This window comes from Dermacentor silvarum, chromosome 11, assembly GCF_013339745.2.
Source record: "Dermacentor silvarum isolate Dsil-2018 chromosome 11, BIME_Dsil_1.4, whole genome shotgun sequence".
NCBI lineage: Eukaryota > Metazoa > Arthropoda > Arachnida > Ixodida > Ixodidae > Dermacentor > Dermacentor silvarum.
This window is the reverse complement of record NC_051164.1, coordinates 80,051,846-80,070,365: the sequence shown is the minus strand read 5'-3', so window position 1 is coordinate 80,070,365 and position 18,520 is coordinate 80,051,846. Positions and strand designations below refer to the sequence as shown.

Below are 18,520 nucleotides of genomic sequence, written 5' to 3'. Positions count from 1 at the left end.
GGCTGGATTGCAAGAGCCGTCGGCTGTGGCATCCCAAACAATGACTGTTGGAAAAAAATATGTGGTCAATCGGCTATCACAGCGTGGTCGACTTTTGTTATGTTGCCAAAGGATGAAGATTCGGTGAATGCATTGACTGTACTATCGTCTCTCTGTAGAGTGAGCATGACAATGGTTGAGATATGGGCCCTGATTTTCTGGTGGGCAGAGTGTCGCTCTGACCATTGACTGACAAAGCTTGAGAAGGAACAGCATAAGAAAAGGCATTGCTACAAAACCGCAGCTACAGACTGTCTAGGGCAAGGCAAGCATATGTATGCGCAGCAACACGTTGACAAATTCGGGCTGTGTTCTTGGACAGCCACTTTCAAAGATACTTTTACTTTCACAATATTTTGCATGATTAGCAACAGACATGTCGACGAGTGACAGTGTTCCCAGCACTGTGATAACACAGCGCATTTTTCATTGTGCCAAGGCTGCTGTCGCTCATAGATGTCGATGCATCTTGCACTAATCGGGTGGAATTAAAGGTGTATACCTGAAAGTGACGATCCGAGAATACAGCACACCTTTTCTGGCCACTTGCGGAATAAAATCACGTATTTTCTGGCAGATGCAGTATTTGAGGATCGCAATATTGTGTCTTTTTGGTGGTCAAGTTCGAATCATTGATCGGTGACTCTACTTGTGTTATGTGCCTTGGTGTGCATATGTGCATTTTGTGCATACTCTCTCATTGTGCACAAATAAAACTTGCTGTGGGTCATTGCTGTTGCTTTCCGCTTTGTCCAGGCTAGCCTCATAACGGAGCATGCGGCAGTCATCACATCAGTGACAAGTGCCGTGCAGGCAAAGTACACACAGCTACAAAAGCAGCATCAAGACTTTGTGGCACACCTCACGTCGCGGCTGCAGGCGTTGCAGTTTGGGGTGAGTTGTGTTGGTGAAGGAATTTGTTAGTACTCATGCATGCGAAACCATTTACACTGCATTTTCCCTTCCTTTGTCTTCTGGGGTGCTTCGTTGCATACTCCAAAAGTCAATGCTGTTGGACCTTATAAATGCTAATATAAAGGAACATTGATATTTTGGTGAGTTGGTATGTATCTATGGTGAAATAAGGGTAGCGCGACAAATAAGCAAGAATAAACACCATTTGGGAGGTCTATTCCTTTTCATTCTTTTTTGTCGCACTGCCTTCATTTCACTTTAAGGGGGGACATAGGTTCTAAAAACTTTTTCTTTAGTTTTAGTTCTATCTGAACTAAACTTCACTGTTTAGATCAATTTTTCACACTGATTTCAAATCTATAATTGGTTTTTTGATAGCTACTCTAGTTCAGAAAGTATTAAAATCTGAAAATAAATTTTATGAGTACTTCAACGGGGCTTTTTGGCAATTTATCCTTGTCAAAGACAAAAAGTAAGAGCATGACTTTAATACCAAAGAATTGCTCTAGGGGGTGATGCTAATTTTATTTGTTTGAAAGAATTATAAAGGTAAGAAAGGAGACCAACATTGACTGTGAATATATTTTTCTTATTTTCACTCATTGTTACTTTTTATTGTAATTTATAAAATGATGCTAGAGTAACAGAAATAGCATCACCCCCTAGATCATTTCATTACGAATACACTGATACCAAACTTGTTATTGTCACTCCGCAACATCATAGAAAAAAGCCCCGTAAGACTGAGTGCGGTGTGTAAAAACATCGAACTGAGAAAAACGCATTTGAAGTTTAGACAGCTGCAACTTCTTCTAGAATCCAGCTACAGCAATATTAATGACATCATTTTGTAGCTCTATTCTTCACGAGAATGACTATACTAAATATATGATTGTACCCTGCCAGAAAATTGGGAAAAGCTTGTCATAAAGCCATGTACTGCCCCTAAACGAGTATGAGAAACTACATTTACCACTTCATATGCCCGTTCCAGTGGCCTGCAAGCTAAATGAATAGAAAAATTGTATAATAAAGTAGCCTTTCCATACACAAATAAACTTACACAAAGTTCAAGTCAAAAGCACGCACTTATGGAATATTTATTGAATGACCAAAATTGATTATTGTCATTCAACAACACTTCGCTCTACAGCATGCCAGGGCTGTATATGCAGGGTTCTTTGCTGGCTTGTGCCGTTTTGAAAGCCTAGCCTTGGTAGCACTACTGTCTAAATGCTCATTTTGCGACTTCCGAAGCTTTTGTAACTAGCAGCTTGAATTTCCGCTCCGTTGCGCACTATGATGCCAGACACTCCTTCAAGATCGCCGCACTTCTCGCGCGCTCAGCCGACTCGCCCACTGAATAGTAAGCCGTATCAACGCGGTCTTGGATGCCGCTGGACGCGCTGGCTGACGATCCGATGACATCAGATGGGCCGCAGCTATGCCCAGTAGAATCAACGGCGACGTTAATGTGACGCTTCGGACGCAACAGGTGGTTCCGGCCGTTCCGCTTGTGCCGACCGTTCGGGCAGCGCGCTGAATAGTACGCCGTATCAACGCGGTCTTGTGCTGAATAGTATGCCATATCAACACAGTCTTGGGTGCCGCAGGACGCGCTGGCTGACGATCCGATGATATCAGATGGGCCGTAGCTATGCCCAGTAGAATCAACGGCGACCTTAGATGTGCCGATTCGGACACGGTGGTTCCGGCCGTTCGGGTAGCGCGTCTTCGTCTGCGATCTTCAGCCGGGCGTTCCATGGACGCTTTCGTTTCTTTCCGTAAGATTAACGCTTTATCTTTAGATGAGCGCAAGACGAAAAGACGGTGCATGAGCCGCGTGAACATAAGCGTAGCAGACAACCACGAGAAACCGGGAGCAACGGAGGACTGATACGGCGGCGCACGCAAAACAAAAATAAAAAGCAAAATGGCCACCTCGGTGGCCGCGCCAGCCAATGGGAGGTGTGAGACGGGGGTCTCGCCTTTTGCGCGCGCGCTCTGCCCAATCAGAGGCCCGGAAACACCCTTCAGAAAAGCGGCGAGAGTGGTCATTCAGCTTGAGCGGCGCCATTTTGAGCAGGCGCAAAATGCTCACAAAGAAAACAGCTATAAAACACAAGCCCAAGATGGCGGCGGCCGGCTGGCGGCTGCTCGCGTGGGAAGTTTGCACAAATTTTGCCTGCTGCAGGTCGTTTCACGGCTCCCATGGCGTTTTGAAAGCCGATTTTTTCCTATTTACCGATCGAAATCAGGGTTAATAATTTGAGGGCAGCTGCTTGAAGGCCAAAACATTCCTAAAATGTGTTTTTCCAAAAATCAATTTTTCGGCGGTTTTTTACCTTTCTAGAACCCGCGTCCCCCCTTAAATAGTAATGTACTTTCTACTCGGGCAATGCAGGGGCCATAACTTGTTTTCATGGCAAGGTACTGAAGAATTGTCGCCTTGCCTGGCGGTGAGGAAGAAAAATGGATATGTTTTAAACTGTACCACTGTATGCAACGCAAAACGCTGGTTTGATGTTTGTGATAGTTGTGACCTTAGGTCACTGTAAGCATTGCTCCAGTTTCTTGTTAAACTGTGAGAATCTCCCTTAAAGTGTCATTATCTTTGTATGTCTTGCAGGATAACGGCAGGTCATTTCGCTGCTAGCAAGCATTCTGCTAATTAGCCAATACTACATTGTCTGACAATGAAGATAGACATTTTATGCCTGAAAAAGAAGCCCATGCAGCCGTGCCGTCATTCATTTGCAACAGTATTTGCTAAATCTAGTTTCAGCATGACAAAACTGGCTGTGGTTGGGAGGCCTCGTTTAGTGAAGGCTTTTCCATAATGTGAAAAGGGGGTTTACCTGGATGTGGTAGTCAATAGCGGTGCTGTGTTGCATTTCTCTGGAAACATCTGTAAGGTCTGCCGTTGTGGCTGAGGATGGTTGCGGTATGCGTTTGTTGCTTGGACACACAGTGCTCGGTGATTGAATTACGATACTTGAATCATGTAGCTGCCGGCAATTTTCATGCCACCAGTGGTACTGGGGACACCGAGCTGATGCATTTTTGTATCATATAAAAGCAAGGCTGTTGACTGCATTTGGCCTCTCATCGATAACCCAGCCCTCACGGCAGGCAAAAAATGTGCCGGCCGCCGGTTCAAGTATTGCATTTCAATTGCTGAGCACTGTACAGTCGTAAGCAATGAAAGGGAACAGGTAATATTTTTTAAACGATGACAACTCGGGATGCGTGGGTTGAAGTCTAGGAACTTGATAGTAAGCAACAATTAGTTTTCCTGTTGAACATTTAGTCACATTGCTTAATTTTATGAAGGGCATGAGTGCTTAGCCACTACGGTCGTTTGAAAAAAAAAAAAAAACATTTGGTGTGCCCTTTTGTATTGCTGACAACTGTACAGTTATTTCTACTTCATGGAGCGGCTGACCTTTAACATCATTCGTTATATAAGTAGAACCTCGTTCATACGTTTCGGAAAAAAAAAAAAAACATGAGGAAAAACGTACTAACCGAAAAACATACGATCCGAAGTGTCTAAAAAATTTGCAAACTCCACTGTAGTTGACATCTAAGTTATGTGAAGCGTTGCGCAAATCGTTGCGCACCAGGCACGGGACGCGCGTCGAGGGGGTGGGTCTTCGGCGGCCTGAGACACATGCGTTTTATTTTTCTGTTGCCTAGTGTCTTCAGCCGGCGACGGGAAACCGAAACGAAATCGAGATGGTGGGCGACGCCGGATGCCGCCGAAGCGAAACATGATGCTCACATTGCGACGCCTGCAGCAGGGAACGGCAGTGCGTTTGGATTATTGCGTGCTAAAAGCGTGCAGTACGCTACCAACGGCACTACGCCCCATGTGCTGTAAGACAGATAGGTGAAGATGCTGATCACAATAGGTTTGGCGGCGATAGCTGGGAATGCGGCATGCGACAACCCGGGAGGAGATTTGCTGGTACCGGAATAAGAGTATGCGCCGGCGTTTTCACGTGAAGCGGGCATTGGAAGCTGATGCGGCTGGCGGCTACTGTCCTCAGTCGCGCGCACGCCTTGCACCTTTTCTTGTTTACGTGGGAGCTAGCAGCCAAAAAACATATACGATTGCAGTCTGCAGCAGGGAACGGCGGCGCGTTTGGGTTATCGCCTATTAAAAGCGTGCAGTGTGTTTCCAACGGCACCACCCGCTGCGAAACAGGGGAAGAGGCTTATCGCAGTAGGTTTCGCGGTGATAGCTGGGAATGTGGCGTGCGACAACCCGAGAGATTTGCTGGTACCGGAATAAGAAACTGAGTGCGCGCCGGCGTTCTCACGTGATACAGGTGGGCAAGTATTGCGGTGAAGCTGCCGCGGCGGGCAGCCTTGTACTGTTTTCGATCGCGCGCACCTCGCTCATTTTCTTGATTACATGGGATCTAGCGGCCGGAAACGTATCATAGGATCGCAGTTTGGCGATGTGCTGAACATTGGCGCCGAAAACTGTGTTTACCGGGAACATATGAACTGGTAAAATATAAGCATAACTATATCGGGTCGTTTTTCGTGTTCTCAGTCGTGAACGTTGGCGCCGGGAAATCATGCGTAACGGGTCGTATCAACGAGGTTCTACTGTAGCAGTTTCACTAAGTTGTCTTGATACAGCTTGCAAACAGGGAGTGGCCAAATTTCAACCTTCTATTGAACCACATATGCTTCTTTGCAAATCCAGACAATTTCACACAGTCCAGGATAGCTGGCCACCCCTGTCACTATAGCAGAGGGAGAATATGTGCTGCTTTCTCTTCATTGTGCCAGCCACCATAAAGTGCTGCAGAGAGCATGCTTGTGACTGTGCAACTTGCCGGTTGCCAGGCATCTGCAACCATCTTTCGTACCTGGCCAGTTATGTTTTCGTCAGTACCCCCTATTTCGTCCTTCGGTGCTTTCATATGTGGTCTTTTTTTGTTGGGGCGCATATCTTTATGTACACGTTTTTGCTGCCCTCCATAATAACTCCTACGCTATCAACGTTGAGGGCTTGATTGTACTGCAATATCCTTGTAAACTGCTAAGCAAGCTACCATCGCATCATCTGCGAGGATGCAGTCTTATCAGCCGATGGAAGTTACGTTTTGTGGATGCCACCATCTGTACTCGCAGGCAACTTTCTGTGGCAATGAAAGGAAAGCCATGGAGGGCAAAGTGCATGTGTGACAGAACTCCCGAAAATGGTCACACAGTCTCATTCATGTTTGTTTGAACTGGGGGACAGAAAACGTGAATATCTTTTTTACTGTAACACTTGTATTAATGTGATGCATAACACTTCGTGTTAAATTCAAATTTTATCCTCTCTCTCTGCTGTTCTGTGTTCTGGCAGATGTGAAACTGTCACAGGTAGCAAGCTTCTGATTCTGTATCTGCTCCAGGAAACTGGAATAGAAAATGCTGTCATGCTCGGCCAAACTATTTGGTGTCATATATGTAGTGTCACGTATAGGTGACATATGCAGTGTGATATATATGACTATATGTAGTCACATATGCAGAAGCTCTGCCCTTGTAGCTTTCCCTTTATTGTTACGGAAACATGTCCACAAGTATGGAGCCAGAGACCTTTCGTATAACTGGCTGTTGCCAGTAACGTGCCATGCTCACTCTGTATGTGCAGATACTGCCCCCTACAATGGCACCACAGGCGGGCCTGTCTGGCGTTGCTGCCCTGCCAACACCAGGCATGCTGCCACAGGCGGCGCTGGCGACAGCAGCTGGCCAGGCGTTGCCCACAACAGCAGGCTTGGCGCCGCCTACGTCTGTCAATGCCCCGGGTTCTCAAGTGGCGAGCGGCATTGCTGCCACACCAGCTACGAGCGCTGCGAGCCAGCAGCCTCAGCAGCAGCAACTTGCAGGGTCGGAACAGGTGAGCTTGGCAGTGTCAGGCCCACTATACTTCGTTTCATACTTTGCTGGCAACATTGTGAAAGCTATGCTGGTGCAGTTGAACCCTGCAATAACAAAATCGGCGGGGAAAGCGAAAAAAAATTGCTTTCCCTGGAATTTCGTTATTGCGAAATGAGACAGCACAGACAGGGAATGCACTGCAAAACGAAACTTTGTTGTTGAAATTCCATTACCTTGCACAGCCTTGCTCGAGGCTATAGAACCGCACGCCCCGTGAATCGCTGATAACTTTCAGGGATACCATCACTTCTACGAGATTTCATGTAACCGAGCATCGGATGGCTTCGGTATCAACAAGGAAACAGCATTCTTAGTCGATCGCTTTCGCAGATACAGTCAATTTTGCAAGGTGTCACGTAACTCTGCCCCGGACGTGTTGATGTCTACGAGCAACAGCGTTGATTTGATAACTTACGCAAGATTTTGTGTAACTTTGCACCGGATGCATTGGCGTTGACGGGTGACAGCGTTGATGTGATCACTTTCCCGAGATTCCAGACAGGTTGGCCTCCGAAAGCAACAGCGTTGCTCCAGTGTGCGCTGCCACCTGTAGATGCCGATGTGTTCTGTGCCATGGTATACAGTTTCTCGCGAAAATGATCATATCCCTGAAAGTGAACGACCAAGAATATTTCCCCATCAAGCAAACCTATGTCCAGCGACACCAAATCTGCATGCGATGCCTGTTGGGTGGTACCGAAACTAGCGTTATTGAAGCAGGGGGGGTGCGTATTCTCACATTTCAATCACGACCGAAAGCGTGGCAACCAACTTCAGTGGAACATGGATTTCTTGGTTTTTGCTGAACTTGTTTTCTCCCGCAGATCACGCACTGCACATGGTACGCAAAAAACTGTCGCCATATGTCAGTAGATGTCGACGGCGATGCGGCAGTGCCCGCTGTGCGCCTTGAAATAGGCAATCAAAAAACAAGATGGCGGCCATGACGTGCTTCTGGCTCTAGTGATCACTTCCTGCACTTTGCTGTTTTTGTAAATGAAAATTCGGGCAGCCTTGCAAGTGCACTGTGGCAATATTTTATGCAATTTAAGTGGAGAGAAAATGCATTTGAGCACTTTTTGTGCTCTGTTAGTGTTGCATGGGTTCTAGCAAACTTTGTTGATGCAGGATTGAAGTTTAGTGACATTGTTGTTGAGAGGTGCGAAATATCCTACGGGCATTTGCCGGGGATATGAAAATGTTTCACTGTGGTGAGAATTGTGTTGTCTCTGGCTTTTGTTATCGCAGGGTTTGACTGTAGTGCGGTCACAGAAGTCTGACTTCATGCATTTCGCAGTGCGGTGGCTTTTGACCTGCAATGCTTTATATGAAATAACTACTTCGCATAATACTTCTACAACTTGTGAATGTAAGGTTACGTCAAATTGCGCATTAAATATACACCTTTGGACTTCCAGTATGCGACATACTCTGTTTGATCGGGAGCATGAGCGCTGTGCTGTGGCCGCTGATTGCAGAAACTTGTCATTCTGTTCATTTTGTGGTAAATAAATTCAGATCTGTGCACCTTTCATTTAATAAATACTTCACCTTTTACTACATAAAAGTATGAGACTTAATGTTACATTGAATTACATGATTCATATCTACCCTATATATTCGTGTAAGAGCTGCCTTTTTTTTTGTGCAATATTGATGAGGTGGGCCATTGTGTTCTAATTTTTCTGCTGAGTGTTATACCTTGATTTCTTTGTGCAAGAAGAGCGAACATTGTTTTCATAATGCATATATTTGTTCATGCAAGCCCGCCACACAGCTGGCGCCAGGCCTCACTACTGCAGCTGTCACCACTGCTCATATTCGGTTCGGTAGCACACTCATGGATACAGTCGTCCTCAGTGCCTTTCATGGCGTTAGATACAACTATGCCGCCAAAGCCTTTCACAAAGATTTTTGAAGACTGCATGCCATGCGCTCAGAATCCGAGAGCATGCACACAAGCTGTGACAGTCTTCAGTCTTCGAATTGTTTATTTCAGTATATATATTTTTTTCTATTCTCGGCTGCCAAGTTGTGGGTGTGGCTCTTACGCGAGTGTGGCTCTTAGTCGAGTATATACGGAATATCTTTTGTGGTCCTCTATTTTGTGATCGAGAGCAGTGAGAAAAGTCTCTCTAGTCTTCGTCGGTTTGCCAGCTATGTATGAAACATAGTAAAGCAGTGTTTATACCAGAGGTCTCAAAACATGCAGCCTGTGGCTTTGCAAGGCCCTATACCTGTGTGTCCATCTTTTCCACCTGTTAATTTCTGAAGCACCTTTACAGCCCATGTGGGGAGCCATGTGCTGTTATATGCGACCCTGTACATTACGGGCTTGAGAAACTTGCTTTAGCTGCTGCACAGGCTTACTCACTGTGGTGTCTTCCTTCTGAGCCTCAGTTCCAATTCCAGCGAATTCGATTCCCAGAGTTCGATTCCCAGCGAGTTGAATTCCAGCTCTGGCAGCTACATTTCAATGGGGGTGAAATACAAAAAAATTTTGTGGGGATACAGAATCATCGAAGACTACTGAGAATTGTAGCTGACAAGGGCATGTCACAATTCTTAATAGTCCTTGAGGACGTGGGCATGTTGGTAATTCATCGTTACTCAAACAAAGCGCGAAAGATGGGGACAAGATAGAGAGACAAATATTGCGCTAACTCGGAAGTCAGCGCCGTGTGTGGTTGGAGTCGTGGTTGTAAGTGAGCACCATGTATGACCTTCTAGCTTGTCCCCGTCTTTTTCGCCTTGTGTTATGATATTGAGAATTATTTGTGACCAAACTTGTATGAAGAAAACTTGGAACAAATGGGTATTGAGAGTAATTTTTTAGGTATTTGCGGAATTTCGTGTGATCCGTGCAAGAAAAATTTGTAGTTAGGGGGTGCATTCCAAAAAGCTACGAGTAGCATTCATGAAGTTGTACTATTGGTGCCATAACTTCGGAACAGGTGTACACTGTAGACATCAAAATGAGCACACATCTCTCTAGTTTCAGTGGAATATAAAAATTCTGTTCTATATACAGTGGAACCTCGTTGATACGATTCTGCATAACACGTTTTTCGGATGATACGTTTTTTTTTACTTCCCGATAATACGATTTGGTTGGATAATACATCGGATAATACAATTTTTGGATGATACGCTTTATTTTCTGGTTCCTGTGAAGATCGTATCAATGAGATTCTACTGTAGTACTGTGGAACACCCCTATGTCAGCAAAAAAAAAAGAAATGTTAGTGTCCATCGGTAAAGTTGGTTGAAGCTTGAGAAGTGATCCTCCTTCTACATTTCAAGGAACACAATGCCAAGGAGACTCATGCTGATCTGGTGGCAGTGTACGATGACAAATGTCCGAGCTTATGACACTGTTGTGAAATGTGGCGCAGTCGATTGCAATATTGAACAAGCCAAGACGACGAAGAATGAAGTGGCAGACGATTGCTAGATAGTGAACCATAAATTAATGCACAAGTAGAGGCTGTAGTGCTTGCTGACAGAAGGATAACATTTAAACAAATAGTGGAGCCTATCAACGTCAGTACAGGCTCAGATTACTCTCCCCCTCGAGTCTCATCGCCTAATCTCATTTTCTTCGTGTCAATAACATGAGCTTTATGAACGACCCTCATATTGCATGAGGGAAGTGCGCCTTCATGGTCGGAGGTATTCTCTGTGGGGTCTTGCAGGAAGCCACAAGCCAAGACTCTGCCATCACTGGATCAGAGGCAGGCAGTGGTGGCGGCAGCAGCGGCAACGGCGAAGACAAAGAGGAGTCGCAGCCGTTGGAGGTGCAAGCAAGCAATAGCATCCAGGAAATGGACCCTCAGCTAGCTCAGGGCCACGGTCCAAACATGGGCCCAGCCTCGCTGCCTGACGACATTATTGGTGGTGGACTTCCTCCTCTGCAGCAGCAGCATCCGCAGGGGCCAATGTCGATGAATGCGGACAGCGGTCCACCACACATGATGTCCGATCACATGCCACCGAGAGACATGAGGCCAGGTTGCCACTGTTTTATCCCTTTGGGGGCCAGGTGTTTCAAGCGTTTCTGTGCCGCTGTGTGTCGCAGGTTTCTGGAAAGTGTAACAAATTCAATTTCTGTTGACGTAATGCATCACCAGGCTTTAAATTCAAATGCTACCATACCATAAACTGGAATATAGGAATGGCTCAGAATGTGCTAAAGACCGCTATAAAAACGAGGGGCGACTAGTGGTGTTTCTTTTTTTTTCTGGGGAAAAAATGTCGACTTATATTCCGGTTTATGCAATATTTATTGGTGTTATTTTGCTGAACATTTTACATAGTTTCTTTTAATCTAAAAATTCAAATAAGTTAAGATATGCTAATAGTGATTTTAAAGTAGTACTGACATAATGTTTTAGACTGTTCATTTTCTGCATTAAATGATAGTCCAGAACATCGCAACCCTAAAAAAAAGTACTGGCAAGTTTAACAAGCCAGAAATCCAGTGAGAAAGGTCCATTATATCCAAGTCCATTCTATCTAAAATTAGGACCGCAATATGTCGTGAAATGGCAGAACTGTCCTTCGCGTCATACTTCTCTCTGTGCACACATCTCCTCTCCATTGTTCCCTCAACAAACATCAAAGATTGTCTTCATCCTCATGGCATCACTGCTTCAATGTCTCGCAGCATGCACTCACATCGACTGCTTTTTTGAAGTGCCGCAAAGCTTGTGAATGGTGTCGTACAGTGAAATCCCGATAATTCGAAATCACATTGAATTGATGGATAATTCTAACTGCTTTGTATTCCTGGCAAAGGCCTATGTATTTGAATAGAGAAAAACTCCCGCGAATTTGAATCTTCCCTTCCCTCCATCCTACCTAGCGCGTGCTTGATCACGTCATCTCCAACATTGGGCATGCAGGAAGACGGTGCTCATCAAGCTACCTTCTTTCTTGGCTCACCCTCACACGTTTTCTGTCACACTCACAGCAAAAGGCACTCGAAGTGCCATCTTATTGCACTTGAACTTTATACGGAAACTAGGCTGCTCCTGGCACATGTCGTCGTACGCTGATGGAGGAGGAGAGATCTGACTTTTTCGATGCGAGCCTAGTGACGATGCTGTACCGTGCAATGATTGGGGCTCTCCTTAGTTTAAACTCTGCTTTATTTGAATAAATTTCAGGTACCTATGAAGTTAGAATTAATGAGATTCTACTGTACATAAACATTGCATGACAATAAACGTTGTATGTGGGGACAATAAAGACTGATTGAGAGAAGTAAGCCTTGCGTTTAGTTTTATAGCAATTAAATAACTGCTTCATGCAGATTCCAAATGTGTGTGTTGGATTTGTGCAATTTTCTTCTTGTAAAGGTGGCAGTACTTGCTGTGGTAGCTGGCTGTTGCTATCGCAGTAAAGGTTTTCAGAGCCAGATGAAATGCTGAAGTCTGCTGATTTCTTCTTTTTCTTTTTGGCGCAGGAGGCATGAATCACGGTTACGGAGGCCCCATGCACTATTCAGGCGGGGGTCCCATGGGAGGAGGGGGTCCCATGGGAGGAGGAGGACCCATGGGAGGCGGGGGTCCCATGGGAGGTGGGGGTCCCATGGGAGGCGGGGGTCCCATGAGAGGCGGAGGTCCCATGGGAGGCGGGGGTCCCATGGGAGGCGGTGGGCCACCGTACATGGGCAATGGACCTCCATCAATGCCGCCCTTCGGGCCCCAGCCGCCGCACTATGGTATGCCACCTGGCTACAACCACCCGCCACCACCCGGCTACATGCACCATGGAGGCCCTCCACATGGGCAGTATGGTGGCATGCCACCTCGGGGGATGCACAGTGAGTGTTTCGATTTGAGTCTTTTCCACTCGGAGTGCTGTGCATGCTGTCGAAGAGATACTGGAGAGTTCTAGGTTGTCCGTAAATGTAATGGTGTTTTCGGAATGCCAGGTAGCGATGTCTGATGACGCCAAATACTGCAGTGCTCTACCATTTTCTACTTCACTGCTGATGTAAAGCGTTGGTAGCAGCCTGAGTGTTAACGTGCAATTCTTCGATGGGAACATTCACGCAACATGAAAATGTTTCAAAGGCAGGTAGTTAGACAAAGCATCGTAAGATGTCGCTACCAACCTTTCTACTGCCGTCCATGGCTCCGGTAATTTGTAAGCAGTAAGATATTTATGGATAGGCTGAAACTCTACTGTGGCTCTGTACTCCATTTCATACGCAGCAGGCAATGCTTTCAAAACTATGCAAGTAGTGCGGTCATAGAAGCACCACTTTGCGCGTTTCACAGTCCGATTAATATTTATCTGCGGCACTTTCTACAGATGAACTACTTCACATCTGCAACGTCTGAGCGTAAGGTTACATCAAATCACTAATTATTTGTGCACCTTTGTGCTTCCAGTACGCGACTCATGCTTTGGTCGTGAGCTCACACGGCACTGTGGTTGCTTGTTACGGTAACAAGCCGCTCTGCTTGTTCGGTTTCATATGTTCATATGTTCATATGTTTCATATGTTCGGTTTTCATATGTGGTGCATTATTTTTTGGTGGTGAATGCAAACAGAGAGAAGTCTCTAGCCTTTCGTGCTGCCTGCTTGTGTGAAATGGACTGTACAGTGGAACATTGATACAATGAACATGGACATAATGAATTGTCCGTTATGACAAAGTAAATCTAAAATTTGGCTGGCCATGCTTTATTTCGATGAGTATTCTACTGCTATAACGAAATGAAAAATTCACGACCCCAGTCAATATTAGTTACAGTGAACCGTAAGTTTTTTTCCTCGCCGCTCGATATATGCAGTCTGGTAGCAAAAATGTCAAATACCCAGTGAGAAACCCGAAATGGCACATTCAGGGCACACATGCGCATATTGGACCGTGGCTTTTGGCTTTACTGGCCTGTAGCCTGCATGCCAACAAGTTGATTTCACATGATCACAATGATCACGTGGTCGTATTTTAACAATGATGCGAAGCTTGCTTATAATTTGAAGTGGTTCACGTGCCACATATTGGCATGGCAGATATCCGACGGGCTGTCAAAATCGAGAGGAGTCCTCTCGCTGGCCCCTTGGAGGCTACACATATGCTTGCTTTGATTTTACATGTATATTCAATCATAGAAATTGCTTTTTTTTATTTCTGATATAGCCTGTATGTTCTTAAGGAATAGAATGTTACTAATGTTAGTATAATGTTAAATAGAATGTTAATATAATGTTAGCTGCTACGAGAAACGTGCTGGGGGAATGTGGGCTGATCCCGAAAACGGGGTGCAGTCTAACACGGGCGTCTCAAAGTGCAAGATGTCACGACGAAAACAGCTAGTTGGCTTTGGCGCAAGAGAAGTATGCATGCGATCTTAGCCTAATGATCAGAGCATTGGACTACTGCAGGCTCATGAGTTATTTAATGGCATCAAACTTTTCTTAATGCGGATGTGTATCGCCGCACACTGGTTAACTTGGACAACCCTGGGAGTGTGGCGAGTGCATAGTGGCGCAAATGTGCACCGCAAAAGAGCAAGCGCGGCAATAGCGTCCAACTGAAGGGAAGCAGTGCTGTCGGCATCGCCATAGTCATCAGCATAAACTGTGTGGGAATGACGGGAACGAACACTGAGGACTTATTTGTGCCTTTATAGCCTTCATTCTTGGGTTTGCTGTCGCTGTCATGTGCCTTCAGAACTGCGTATTCGCCATCCATGATTTTGTCGATAGCGACCATGGTTTCATCCGCAGTGGCTGCGGCAAACAGTAGTTTTGTTTTGGCTCAGTGCAATGTGCTTGCAATGTCAAACACTGCGGAAGCTGTCGAGGTTGTAGAGCGATTCTACCGCGGCCCGCATGCTGGCATCACACCTGCTGGCTACATTGTGATGCTGTTGCTCGCCAGCTCACTGGTGAAAAAATAATCAGTATGTGTGCGCGGTATCAAAAAGGCCGCGCTGCGAAGGATGTCACGAGGTCTTCGCTGCTGCGAGTGCTACTCATTCACGAGACGACCAGAATTGCAGCTTCCGCACTGCTTTTGTGCAAAGTGAAAGCAGGATTTGCTGATTCATTCATTAAATAAAAACCTGCTGATGTAGTAAGCATTTACTTATTGTTCTCTTGATGTCCTCGATAATTCGATGTTCGCTTAATTCGGAAATTTTTTCCGGTCCTGTGAAATCCAAATTAATAAGTTTTACTGCGAGGTGTGAAATGTGAGACAGGAATCTACCTACCTTCCTTCTGCAAAGTGCCTGGAATGATACGAAGGATGATGTGCATTAAAGATTGTTTTAGAAGCAAGGTCTCCTCTGAAATGCACCCTTGCTTCTAGTGCGAGCTAGATGTCTTAAATGCATGCGTGGTACTTCAATAACTGAAAATGCTTTTTATTCAAGAATGTGAACCACCTGACTCCCACTTGAAATCTTGCAGGCTATGATCACATGAACAATGATATGCCTTACTACGATGACTACGACATGAGTAAGTGGACCCAGTCTTTTTAATTTCTTGTAAAGTACCATATTTATTTGAATATAAGGCGAGTTTTTTTTTCCCAGAATCCTTAGTCTCATAGTCACCCCTTGCCTTATACGCGAATTTTGCCTTTAAGTGTGGCTTCGTGGCATTGCAAATTTCTTCTTACAGTGTGGCTTTTTGGCAGCATGTGCCGCTATGCCGTGAAGCCACACCTACAGGCAAAATTTGCAGATAACTACTCACACTTCGCGTGGTGAAGCCCCCCCGCTATTTCATGGTCGCCATTTCGCGTTCTATCGGTGTTAGTAATTCAGTATTTCAGGCAATCTCTGCCGAGTTTGAATAATCCGTTACTGTGCATACCTAAGTTTTCTTTTTTTTTTTCATGAGTCCCCGAACTGGACCGTCACCTTAAAATCGTGACTGCCTTATAATCGAATAAATACGGTAAGCAATATCAGTAGACCAATGTGGGCAAGAAAATAGAAATTAATGTAAAGACTCTGGAGTATCCAATCTTCTTTGTTTGTCTCCGTCTCTTGTTCACTTTAAGTTGTGCAAGCGAGGCCTTTATATTGAGGCGATGGTGCCTCTTTTTGTTTGTTTTGTTTTGTTTGTGGTTGGGCACAGCACAAACAAAATAAAACATAATTAGAGGAACCATCGCCTGAAAATAAGGGCCTAGCTTGTTGCAGCATATCTAAAGTGCACTTCAGGAAAGGAACGTGTCCTTTCTTAAAGAATATTATTACACTTAAAGTTATGATGAGGCTTTTATATATTGCCTTCTTGAAAGATGTCATTCATATTCTTATGCAGCTTCTGCACTTCTGTTGCATTACTTATAACATCAAAACATTACTTCTTGCTCAGCCTTCTTTTGCATGGTAATGTATTGCAATAATTATTGTGCAAGAGCTTATTTTGCCTCTCATACTTGGAACCAAAGTGTTGCAGCGAATCAGTAAGTTAAGCACCCCATGTACATAGGAACTGAAGTGACACAACTAATCAGTTAATGACTACATATACATAGGAGGCAGTGTTACAGTTAATCAGTAGGTCAATGACCCAGCATACTTGGTAAGCAAAAGGTTGCAGCTAATCAGCAAGGTAAAAAAGTTATATAACTTGAAAGCAAAGGGTTACAGCTAGTCAGCACGCTAATGACCCCATCTACATAGGAAGCAAAGTGTTACAGCTAATCAACAGGTTAATGGCCCCACATACTTGGTAAGCAGAGGGTTATAGCTAATTACTAAGTTCATGTACATTGGAAGCAAAGTGCTGCTTCACAGTGCTGTGGTAGTTGCCAATACGAGTTTAGTTGGGGCTCAACCTTTTCAGCTCATGCCTCAGATGAACAGGAATAAACGACTAAGAGAGTAACAACTGCAATGATCAAATTGCTCAGAGGCATCACATTTTGCAGGTACTTGTTTGCATGGTGTTTTGCTAAACGTAACCATTTTATTTCCTTACCTTTATGGCTACATTATGTCGTATATTTTTGTTTAGTTCGAACAGTTTTTAAAAATTGCTTTTGAAGCTTTTCTGACTCTTAAGACGAGTTTCAGTAAAGGGTAGAAATTTCCTGCACGAGAAATTGTAATCTTCAGATAGCTAATTTAAAATATTGACTGACTAACCTTTTAATTACTCAGAGCACATGTTGCAATTGCAAAATGTAAGTTGGGCAGCAGTGAAGTCATGCCTGCTTCGCAGAAATTTAAATACTAGTACCACTTTCAAGAACATCATCAAAATCTGCAACTATGTATAAGGGTGTTTCATTTAAGAAAGTCGTGAACTGTTAGAAGGGAGCTTTTGGGAAACAGTTAACTGGAACGCCAATGTATTTGTTAACACATTTTAAGGATGAATATCTCAAAAGCGGCGCTAGTCTTTGGATTTATACCAAGCAGACATGACTTCACTGCTGCTCGATTTCAGTTTTGCAATTGTCACATGTGATCTAAATTTTTTTAGTGAATATTTTTAATTAGCTACGTGAATATTGCAGTTCCTTATGCAGGTAATTTCCATCTCTTTCAGAAATTCTCCTGTAAAAGCGGAAAAGTGCTATCTGTCATAGGCGATAACTTTTTTTTTTTTTTCGGCCTTGTAACTTCAGGAGTGCATCCTGGCCTATTGTCATTTTCATGTCCTCATACTTGTGCCTGTGGTTCTCTCACAAAAGATGCAAGATCCCAGGACTATGGCAACTTCTACATCGACTCTGAGACTATGCCGCCTCGCGGTGACGGCGGCCATCCAAATGCTGGTACTGAGATGGATGCAGTTCTTACATTTGCATGTCTCTGTGTGTGTGTTTTATGTGTTCTGTGTATTTTTTATAATGCAGAACACATTTTATTTAGTACATATGCTATATCTAGATGCTTGCCATGTTCACTGCTAGGCTATGTGGCTAGGGAAACATTAGCAGCAAGGAAAAATTCAGTAATTAGACAAATTGCATATGTGCTAAAAAACTTTTAATTTGTTGTCGTTAGGTCACGTGTGCAATTGTGAAATTACAGCAAGAAAACTTTCAATGATAGATTGATAATTTACCTAAATTTACTGATTAACCTTTTGACTGTTGTCATAAGGCAACACATTGCAAACAAAATCGCAAGCGAGCAGTAGTGAAGTCACGTCAACTTAACAGAAATTCCAAGACTAGCACCACTTTCAATATATCTGTCACTAAAGTGTGCTACGAAATACACTGGCACTCCAGTTAACAGATTTTGAGGACAGATATCTAGAAAATGGTGGTAGTCTTATGTCTGCTAAGCACACATGACTTCAATACTGCTCCGCTTCAGTTTCGCAATTTCGACATGTATCATAAAGCAGAATTAAGCCAGCCTTCTAAATATGTATGTGAAATAATTTTATGCACAAAGTAATCGTATAAGTATATAAAGTAAAGTAAATCGAATGGCTCTTGGCAATGCAAGGTTTCATTTTTCGGGATGTTATTTCACATGGGGGAGTTGTGTTGTCATAATGTCATAATGTCACTGCTGCGACAGTTGCCTGCACTGGCATCATGCAGCCCTTGGCTGGGAGAATGTGGAAAATATTCATCCTCACGCTTGTCCTGTGCCTTTCAATTAGGAC

The 18,520-nt window shown here is 44.3% G+C and overlaps 1 protein-coding gene across 14 annotated transcripts in view; it reads left to right on the top strand.

Annotated features, from left to right (window-relative positions):
* Positions 1–18,520, top strand: part of LOC119433045 (calcium homeostasis endoplasmic reticulum protein) — an 80,993-nt gene that overhangs the window by 45,641 nt on the left and 16,832 nt on the right. For 10 of the 14 annotated variants that reach the window (XM_049658888.1, XM_049658883.1, XM_049658892.1 and 7 more), the window contains exons 10-16: positions 796–933; positions 6,617–6,865; positions 10,602–10,917; positions 12,374–12,487; positions 12,542–12,733; positions 15,341–15,391; positions 17,589–17,672. In XM_049658888.1, coding sequence (XP_049514845.1) covers positions 796–933; positions 6,617–6,865; positions 10,602–10,917; positions 12,374–12,487; positions 12,542–12,733; positions 15,341–15,391; positions 17,589–17,672 — 1,144 coding nt within the window. The remainder of the gene's footprint in view (positions 1–795; positions 934–6,616; positions 6,866–10,601; positions 10,918–12,373; positions 12,488–12,541; positions 12,734–15,340; positions 15,392–17,588; positions 17,673–18,520) is intronic. The other 4 variants (XM_049658889.1, XM_049658893.1, XM_049658881.1 and 1 more) reach the window with 2 other exon arrangements.